Below are 11,045 nucleotides of genomic sequence, written 5' to 3'. Positions count from 1 at the left end.
CAATATGTCCTAGTCAGGGTTTGAGGCGGTTCTGAGCCTATACCAGGAACTGAGTGAGAAACCAGTCTATTACAGGGCACATATTCACGCACATTTACAGCTAGCCATTATTTACCTTATATACCTGGTATGTGTTTCACAGATAAAAAGGACCCAGTAAAACCACACAGACACATGGAAGACATGCACAGAAACTCCACACAGACAGTAACCCGAGTTCAGGACTGAACAGTGGAACCTGGAGCTGTGAGACAAGGATGATTTTTTTTTAATGTATTTTTAAATCTTCATTTAGACAGAGAGAGAGAGAGAGAGAGAGAGAGAGAGAGAGATGGGGGAAAAACCTGTAATGAAATGATATGGTGTGGTATATGGGAGAGAGAGAGAGAGAGAGAGAGAGAGAGAGATGGGAAGAAACCTGTAATGAAATGATCTGGTGTGGAATATGGGAGAGAGAGAGAGAGAGAGAGAGAGAGAGAGATGGGAAGAAACCTGTAATGAAATGATCTGAGGATGTGGAATATGGGAGGGAGAGAGAGAGAGAGAGAGAGAGAGAGAGTTATAAAGTTGTGTGGTTGTATACAATACGTCAGATTTCATGGGTGCGAGCTTATCATTTAAATGAGCAAATGTTTTGGGTACCTCCAGTCAAATGTGTGCAAAAGTATACAAATGAAGGCATATGCACTGAATAACAAAAGGAATATGTCTGAATTACTTTTGCATACAAACTGCGCCATTGCCATTCGGGACTTTTATTTTCACGACTTCCTGTTTTTAAAAGCGTATGTCGATGACGTCACCGTATTCCGAGCATGCCTACAAAGGTCGAAAATAAACAAAGACCCAGAAAAGAGCCTTGCGTTATTTCGGTCCAAATTGAATCCGAGCGTGCGTTTAGCGTCCAGTCAACCATGGAAAACGTCTTTTCGTGTCGAGCAAGTGTTTATTTAGATCAAGGAGGCAGGAAATACATGGAGGATTTTGTGCAGATTAAGCAGGATGATGAGCCGAGCGAGGACGAGCTGAACGCCGCTGCTGAGCGCGGCGAGACGGAAGTGGAGAATGCCAGCGATAATCTTGAAAATTCTCCCGCGGAACGAGCGCGAAGCCTTGTGACTGATGGATCGAGTCTGGACTCTCCGCCGAGGTCCAGTGTTACAGGGGTAGAGAATGATGAAGCCGAACACAGTGCGGTGAAAAACAGCCGTCGTTCCCGGGCTGTGGCTTTCTACGCGGTGTTTGATGGGCACGGCGGCCCCGACGCGGCGCGGTACGCCCAGACTCATCTCTGGGATCTCATCAAAAAACAAAGAGGCTTTTGGTCTACAGACGACGAAGAGGTTTGCGCAGCCATACGGAAAGGATTCGTCGCCTGCCACCACGCCATGTGGAAAAAACTGCGTAAGTTAGCCCGTGTTTACTTTAATTATTTTTTTTTTGGTGGGATTTCTCAGTGCCATCACCGCACGAGACCCTCACGTGATAAAAGCTTTGCTATACACTAACAGTAATTTCCCAAGTAGAAACAACACCCAGGACCTTAATTTCAACAGTTTTACACAAATGTGTTGCAATATTATTCTTTCTCATGAAGGAAAACTCCACCCTGACACAGGTTAACTATCTTCTGAAATGTTAGTGAGATTTTGTTGTTGTTGTTGTTGTTGTTGTTGTTGATTTCCGTTATTTCAGTGTGAATTCCGCGGTTGATGACGTCACATTATCGGCTCCTTATAAACAAAAGGGCTATAGGGCTTCGCTCACTCATTTTCCTGCAACATTTAGTGTTATGTTAGTGAGTGATCCAGTGTAGAAGTAGAGGAGATAGCCAACGTTGAACTACAAGAGTCACGTTTGCTCTGGATGGCTATGGCAAAGACTTGGCTCAACTAGTCAGGGATCTATGGCATGATAAGAACATTGCAGGTGATGGATAAACACAAAGCAGGGGCTAATGCTGTGTTCAACCTCTAGTTGAATGCATCAGAAGTCCCACTGTCAACATGCAGTCGATTGGCATCGTGGTTAACGGAGGAACCCTTAAACCGAAGTGAATATAGACAAAGATAAAGTAAAACTTATCAAATTAAATGACCTCTGTAAAGTCATGTGGTCAGTTAGCTAACTAGAAACTTTTCCATTAGTGCCAAACAGGGAGAAATGTAGGAATATGTTACTGTTAGTGTGATCACATAAAAAAGTGGAAAGGTTACAGCCTGATTTTTATGCCAACGTGTGCTATATTAAACTCCCAGTTAAAAAAAAAAAAAATACAAAGTCCTGTGTGATAATTCATTATGGGCCATTTTGCATATTTATTGTATCATCAGGGTCGTTTGTATATCATGCAAACATGTAACATGGGAAAAGTTTTTTGAAAATACCGAAATGGATTTAGTTGATTGAATAGAAATAGAAAATAATAGATCATATTGTATTATAGAAGGATGTCATCTTTGGTCCAGGTAACACAAACATACCACTGATGTGTTTACACAATAGAGTCGTACTAACTGTAGCACATATTTCCAAAATACTAACAATGATAGAAAGTAGACTAGAAATACTGATGGAAACAGAGACAGATGAAGTAACTCGCTTTTATTACCTGTAAATATAGCCCAGACGAGAGCTTAAGAACAAAGAAGTGCACGTGTGGGACAAACAATGTTGAGTAACTTTAGCTTGCGCAAGCACAATTTAGTCAGGCTTCGTACGCTGGCGGTAGGTCGTTTGCTCAGTCCTGTCTCTTTCTGTGTGTCTCTCTCTCTCTCTGTTAAATCTCTCTCACACACACTCACTAACTCTCTATTTTTCTCTGAAATTTCTCTTTCTATCTCTCTCTTACTCCCTGTTTTCTCTCTCTCGCTCCCCCCCCCTACAGAAACTCTGTAAAAGTCACCACATCTAGCAAAAAGTCACTGACAAAAATATGGTGTATGAAAGTTAGTAACATCAGATAATGTAGCATCTCAGATTCTTATACACTAAATGGAATTTATGTCTAAACATAAATAAAAACGTTGCTTGAAATGGTCAACAATTAAATACAATTAAATAATCAAAAATACATAATATAAAATAAGTATAAATGGAATTGATCAGAGTTTGTGTAGATTTTCTACAAACCATTAAATCCACTGGTCTAGAATTAAATTAAATTCTGTAAATCAGAGTAAATCTGACTCTCCCAAACCCTGACCATGTCTATGACTGCCAAAATGTAGAGTATGTTGAAATTTAGAAAACTATCATCATATAATAAATCTTTATGAAGCTGTATTAGGGATTGTTTTTCCCCCAAATATTTTTTTTCACAATGGACCAAAATGGTCTTTTACTATTTGCTTACATTGTTATAAATAAGGAATACACATATGAGTGAATTAATCCAGTTCACAGGGTTACAACTAATGCACAGTCCATATACGAAATATTATTAGTCACACTGAAAAAAGAATGTTACTGGTGCAAGAAGTTCAACCCCCGGCACAAGGCAGAAATTCATGTGCAATCTTGAATTTTACCAATCAAAGTATTATTCAAGACACTGAGTGGTGTAGTGGTGCTGTTTAGTTCTGAGTTCTGACTTTGCTATATTGAAGCACTGAATATCAAATGTCTTGAACATATTAGAGCATGTCATATATTGTAGAAGCATTTCAGTGTGATGTACTTCTGAGTCTGGCTGTTGTGTACAATGGGCAAGACTGATGACAGAAGCAAAAACAAAAAAAGCTGCAAATCTGATCAATTAGAAACCTGAGCAAAGTGCAGTGTTCTTCTTGTCGATACCGAGAGAGCATTACAGAGGGAAATCTCGTGTAATCAACACTTGTTTCTTTAAATATTGGTCTTGAAAATTTTAGTTGTTAAGATTTCTACATTGTGTTTTCACCAGGAGCAAGAAAGCAAACCAGAGCAGTATCCTGGTTAAAAATTTCATTATGAGAGTAGCTACATCTTCGGTTTAAAGCCAGATCCCGCCAGATGCTGTTCTATGAATTACCAGTAGGCGTTTCTAATACTGGTTGCTATAGTGATGACGTTTCTCAGTAGAAGGTTCCACTAGCATTCCCAATCAGTTTTCATACCACTAAAATTAAACATTCTGCGGGAGAGTTGAGGTTTGTATATAAAATCCTGCAGTCTATATATGCATCATACCATAAAGATGAAGGAGAAGCAGTGTGTGCTGTTTGCCTTGGGTCACTTGCTCTCTACTCTCTTCACTCCCATTGGTAGTCGCTGCACCAAGTCGCTCCATATTTACATATAGTTCATCCTTTCTCAACGTTGTCACATTAGACTTGCCAACATCTAGTCACAGTTGGTTGCTGTCTTTCATCTTTTTGAACTCTATTTGTTGGAGAGTCGTGGTTTGTGTGCATGTAGCGTTACAATTTAAATCTGCAGAACATCATGATTGTGTTTTTCTATAAATAAATTCATGAGACAGTAATCATGTTTATGCCTCAAACATCTGGATTTGCAGGAAAAGAAATGGTTTGTCCCCTGTTTTTATTTCTAGCTGCCAGGATACTGGAATTTTATTACAGGGAAGGAATTTTTATTACAGCAGTCACTCAGAGAAATGAACAATGCATATGACTTGTAAAGGAATTTCGTATTAGTCTTGTTTTTAATTCAAGATGCTTAATGAGACGTGTCGTCGTGATTCTTGCAGCGGAATGGCCGAGGACAGCGACAGGCCTCCCCAGCACATCTGGAACAACTGCAAGCGTGGTTGTGATTCGCCGTGATCGCGTGTACGTGGCCCACGTTGGAGACTCGGCGGTGGTTTTAGGGGTGCAGGACAGTCCCACTAATGAGGTGCTTCGAGCAGAGGAAATCACACAGGATCACAAACCTGAGCTACCAAAAGAGAGGAAAAGAATTGAGGGCTTGGGAGGGAGGTGAGTCTTGCACATACGGATGCACTTTTTACTTCAGTAGTTTATAAGAATTAGGTGGAGGAATAACGCTGAGATGGTTTTAACCTTTTCTTGATTTTTTCTGATCTGTTTCAGTGTGATTAAAAAATCCGGAGTGAATCGAGTGGTGTGGAAGAGACCCAGGCTGACGCACAACGGGCCGGTCAGAAGAAGCACAGTCATTGATCAGATTCCTTTCCTCGCTGTAGCTCGAGCTTTAGGTGAGTTTGGTCATGCTGAATAACTACTGAGCTAGTGTTTGTAGTCCTAATAAAAATCAAAAGAAATCAACATCGAAACAGTCTAACTGTATCAATCCGGCTTTATCGCTGTATATTTTTTCCAGGTGATCTATGGAGTTATGACTTCTACAGTGGAGAATTTGTAGTTTCGCCTGAGCCTGACACTGCTGTTATCAAGCTGGATCTGAAACGGCACCGTTACATCATCCTGGGTAGCGATGGCCTCTGGAACATGGTTTCACCACAAGAAGCAGTATCCATGTGTCAGGAGACCGATAGGGCCAAGGTGAGATTGTTTCTGAGTAGACTATTTGTGATGCTTTTTAATAAAACAGTGTCCTTTTTTGTTGTTGCAACCGAAGGAACACATTTTAAAGACTTTTGTACTCCACGTGCCCACAGACTAAGTGCCATAAGACGAGGGAAAATGTTTGTAGTGCTCAGGAGCTGGTGAACCAGGCCCTTCATAGATGGAGTCAGCGCTTGCTTCGTGCTGACAACACCAGCGCTATAGTCATTTCCTTGGAACCAGTAGGAACGTTTTCTGAACCTTTGCCCCCATATGAAGTTGTGTACAACCTACAAGGAGCAAAGTCATGCTCTACTACAGAGTCTTCATCCAGCACACCACACATCCAGGTTTGTATCACTACCAGTGAGCACTGTCTGTTCAGAAAATGCAGACAAAGCTTTCTAATAGTCTTTATGTATATTAGACCTGCATCATGGCTTAAATGACAAACCATCCATATGCATTTGTTTGACTTTTGTAGGATGCAGATGTGTCTTCTTCCAGGTGTGAACTGGAATCGTCATGCCAACAAAACACAGACAGCGGGATGAGAAGTTCCGAATTCTCAAAATCTGACTTTCCTAGCAAAGGTCTCAGTGATGAGAGCTTGAACAGTGGCAAGAATAGTGACATAGTGCCCACTGGCAAACGAGTGTTGGAGGATCTCTCCATTCCTGCAGGAAAGAGGGCACGCCGTAGTCTCCCTCACAGTCACGCTTCCTCGTGCACTACTCGTCGAAGGTACAGCGAGCGTCCGTCTCTAAGACGCGGGAGCAAAAATCAAAAGCAGTCCAGCAAAGTACAAGGTCTATTACAGGAGCACGGAAACGCAACTGTATGCGTTTGCTAACATTCGTCTTGCGCATGTTTTTATTTTTAATGCACTCTCACGCTTGTTGGATGATCACAAACTCTAATTAACTTCTTATAAGCTACTGAGGAACCAGGCTCTAAAGTTAGAAGGTAAAAACCTAAGAATGGATGGATTTTTTTAAGAGTAAAGCAGGCATGACAATGCAATATAGTGTACTGCTTTTCATTTGGCATATTGTGGCAAACCTGTTGTGTTCAACTTTTTTTCCAGGTCATGTAAAATAATGGAGGGTCTGTTTAATGCCCCAAATTAACCTTAGTCACCTTCTCTATATTGTTCATGTTCAATCTTGTAATGCTGCAGTCCAATCACCTACACATTTTTGGCCTTGTACGTACTTGGGGCTCGGACACTTTATGTTGAATTCCTGCTGTCTTCCATTCATCGCGGTGGAAGGATCGTCTGAAAAATTCAACAGAAGAATGCATATCTTCCGGGAAGATATTTCTCATCGCAGGCGACGTGTAAATATTCCAAAGAACAATTTTAAAGAGTGACAATTTACTTTGAGCCAGTCAATAGTCTATGTATTTTTATACGCTTTGTTTTACAGAACAAAGAAGGCACACAGTTTCTACTAGCATGAAATCTTAATCTCCTGTCACTATGTATGATCTTACCTCGTCAAACAAGCAAGAAATATATACACGTCAAAGTCGAAGTTTTAAATACGTATTAGCATTATCCAGCATCTCATTTCCAGATAATTGTTTGTTACATTGGGTTTACTCATTTTGAAAGTTGTTTTTTTGTTTGTTTCCTATCTGTGAGACCATTTATGTGCAACTTAAGGTGCTGCTATGTTTAACCAGGTAAATAAAACCTAATAAACTAAATTTAAAAAAAGTGTTGACTTGCCACCCAAAGTCTTGTGGTATACAAGTAGAACAAATTCTCCAAAGTGACCAGCTGACATCTTAATACACAAAATGAACCCCTGAGCAGAGCTGCTATGTTCAGGATATAACTCACTAGCTAACATTAGTCTCATTAGCTAGCTCTCATTACCTGCGAGCTAATATAGATATCGTTTGCTACTCAACAATTGCTGTTAGCTAATCTACAGTAGCTCTATTGCTAGCTATGACCACTAGCTAATATATCTGTCATTAGCTATCTAACTACAGTCACAGTTCACTCAAGTGTAGTAGTCTACCCAGTGAAGTCAGAAGGGGAAACATCTGTGCATGTTGTCTAACCTGAAGTGATAAAAAGCCTTTAATGGACCCTTCTGAGTTGTCTATTTTGAACCGAACTGACGGACATAGCGAGATTCTAATTGTGCCGTTATATCTGACTATAAATATATTAGATCCAACTATAAATCTAGGTCAAGAAAGTACATAATATATACAACAGAAACTAGTACTGGCATGCCTATAGTTTAGCTCTTAGTCTGAACATCTTTATCTGCCACTGCACTCATGTTTGCCTGTGGATATTATGAATATTAACAGTAATTAAAGTTGACACAAATCATAGAAAATACAGTAGACTTTAGTTTTTCCACATCATGTATTATTTACTAACTTGTATTGCCTGCTCTGTTTGTTTATTCCACCAAAGTAACTGGTGTGTCTGTGGATAATGAAACTCCCCAAAACACAGAGATCATTTTTAATGGACCGAGTCAAGACTGGTGAAATTTGCCATATCATCAACTCTGATTGATTGATTTGTGTGTTTGATGTGTCTATTTTGTAACAACTGTATTGCTCACTCCATTGCATCTCTGTTATATTAACACTGGTGCTTTAATGTAGTTGATAGTTATATATTAAACATGGAGCTATCCTGCCATAGTGGTATAAGCCAGATTTATGCTTCTTATATAATTGTTTTCCTTTAAAGAACTATGTTCTTGATGTTCATATCTTCTTCTTCATCATCTTGTCATAAACCTGGTTCCTTCTCCCAAACAAATAGCCTCAAGAAGAATGTGGCTCAGTTAGCTCATTTGCATAAGAAACAAAACCTACTTTGAAACTCATTCTAGGATTTTTGCCGCATGTTCACAAAGCTAATGTCCAACTAGTAGAGTTTAACCCTCCATAATTGTCAAAAATAGGTCAATGTTTGTAAACAACATGGCCGCCACAAGATAATCATATCTAGTAAAGGAGAGTCTAATTAAACTGTTGCAACTCATGATTGATTGTATTGATTCACACAATAATGAAAGACAGGAAAAGGTCCTGAGGATGTCTCTAAAATGTGGGATGTGACAATACATAGTAGGTTGGGGCTATGTTTAGATAACTGTCCAATTAATCTGTAATTTGGTCTATTGCATCTCAATAATCTGTAAGTGGATTTTTGATTATTGACAGATTTTTAAAATAAAAAATAGCTGCCATCAGCCACTCAGTTTCCATCAGGAATTTGACACTGATCTATCATTCTTAAACTTAAATAGGAGATACTGGAGGCACTATTCATATTTTGCACATAATATAACATTCAAGCACATCTTGTGTAAAATAAGGTGAAGCTTCGTTTTTCCTCTGTTATTCATTTCCTGAAACTCAACAGTAGAGGTTTGTAAACATGACCACCATAGGCCACTCTAACATTGTGAATATTGTGAATGGCATGTTGTGATTCACATGGGGTTGAAAGCCTTATTCAGGACTAAATGCTGACGTTATCTGTAAATGCTGGGGTGTGGACATTTACGGGGCAGGGATTCGTTCTCAGACCCCATAAATCTGATCAGGCTAAAATTTAGTGTACTGCATTGTTGTGCTAATCTGTGAGGAACTTTCTACTGCTAATCTGATTAATTCAAAAACATAGCTGCTGTTGGCCAATCAGCTCTCAGTATACACTTCACAGCGTTAGCACTGAGCTACCATCATAAAACTTTTAAAGTATGCTCGTCTATGGTTGCTGTAGTGTTTGGCAAGATTGATGCTTGGGTCTATATTTTTATTAATTGTTTAACAGTTGATTTAAAAAAAATGTTAACATTTTGTCACAAAATAAGGTTGGCATGTAACTACTAAAGATCACTGGACCTTGTTGTTGTACCAAAAAAACAGTGAAAATACGGTGAAGTCGAAAGAAAAATAAATGACACTTAAGTTTCACAATATGTGACACTGAATCAGGCCATAAATCCTTCATGTACGCATTGTAGCAGAATAAAATGTGTGTATGCACAACAATAGTGGTACAAAATCAGGCTGGGTATGTGTAGAGTTAATGAGAAAATGCTGCAGAACTGATAAACTAATAATATATTGCTGTTAAACCAATACTTTTATATCCATTATCTTGGTTATTTATTTAAAACATGATTTTTATAGAAGTTAAGCTTAATTGGAAATTACATTATTTATTATAACATTTTTATTTTCACATTTAAATATTTAAACATATTTTATTATGCTATACCATACTAACAGACATTATGCCTTTTATAATATTTTTTAAAATAAAGTCTCATGTTGTATGTTTTGTATTTTACAGATGTCTAGTTTTTATGTTATGAGCTTCCTAATGCGTGATGGTTTGCAATAAAACCTTTATGCATGTGTCATAACAGATCAAGCAACAATCAAATGATTTTAGAAACTGAAAACTGAAAACATATTTCAAACTAAAAGGTTATTAAGTTGGATTTCCAGATTTTGGTCAATTTTTAAAAATATTTTATGGGCATGTTTTGTCCAGTAAATTGATTCAGCATAATATATTTGTATTGTGAAAAGTTATTGCAGTTCTAAGTACAATATTATCACTGTACTACTGTAAATCCTTTCGTTTTAAAAGTTCAATAAAGAGAGGTGTTTGGACTTACTGACAGTTATACTGTTATACGGCTATTCATCTTCATCTAACCCTAAACCTAGTAGCAATTTCGAAAACTGACATCGAAACAATTCTATGTTCTTAATAATATACCAGACTATTCAAATCATATATCTGTGTGCCGCAGGAATTCTCATTAGGGATAAAACAGGGATAATGTATATTTTTTTCTCCCTTTTCTGTTTCTCTACTTTTGTAGAGCTGCTTTGAGACAATGTCCATTGTAAAAGGCACTATACAAATAAATTGAATTGAATTGCATTGCTGGAGGATTGGAGACAGAGCATGGTGCAGTGCAGGGTGTAATCAGTGCTTGAAGGTAGGTGGGTGCTGCTCCATTTTTGGCTTTGTAGGCAAGCTTCAGTATTTTTAATTTGATGTGGTCAGCTACAGGAAGTCAGTGGAGGGAGTGTAGCAGTGGGGTGGTGTTGGTGAACTTGAAAAGCAAAGTTAAAAACCAGTCATACCGCTGTATTCTGAATCAGTTGCAGAGCTGAATGGTGCTCAGAAGCAGACCTGCAGAGTTGCAGTAGTCAGGTCGTGAAATGAAAACATGGTAAACAAGCACCTGAGTGTCCTGTGTGGTTAGAAATGAATGAATTCTTCTGATATTGTGAAGCGGAAATGGATATGAGTCAGCTTAGAAACATGAGAAGAAAAGGACAGTTTATTGTCCGTAGATACCCTTAGGTTACATGCAGTTTAAATCAGCATGGACATCATCAGTTTCTGCTTGATTTATTAAATTAAATGTTATCAGTTTATTTGGCATTACATTCATTATATACACCAGATTATTATTAGTTCAGACTATTGACTAGAATGTATTTATTTGTGAGAGGAAAACAATCTAATTACTTCTGTACACCAGAGTTTTAACTGAAAGT

General features: G+C 38.4%; 1 protein-coding gene across 1 annotated transcript; it reads left to right on the top strand.

Moving 5' to 3' along the window:
• Positions 1–798: 798 nt before the first annotated feature.
• On the top strand, positions 799–9,583 carry ppm1da (protein phosphatase, Mg2+/Mn2+ dependent, 1Da). Its single transcript, XM_058414401.1, has 6 exons — positions 799–1,404; positions 4,691–4,919; positions 5,034–5,158; positions 5,284–5,465; positions 5,582–5,818; positions 5,953–9,583. Exons 1-6 carry the CDS (start codon positions 816–818, stop codon positions 6,319–6,321), a joined length of 1,731 nt encoding a protein of 576 aa, XP_058270384.1. The 5' UTR covers positions 799–815; the 3' UTR covers positions 6,322–9,583.
• The last annotated feature ends 1,462 nt before the right edge of the window (positions 9,584–11,045 follow it).

Source organism: Hemibagrus wyckioides, linkage group LG17 (genome assembly GCF_019097595.1).
Source record: "Hemibagrus wyckioides isolate EC202008001 linkage group LG17, SWU_Hwy_1.0, whole genome shotgun sequence".
Classification (NCBI taxonomy): Eukaryota; Metazoa; Chordata; class Actinopteri; order Siluriformes; family Bagridae; genus Hemibagrus; species Hemibagrus wyckioides.
Note: the sequence above shows the minus strand (reverse complement) of the source record. Positions and strands in the feature narration are given on the sequence as shown.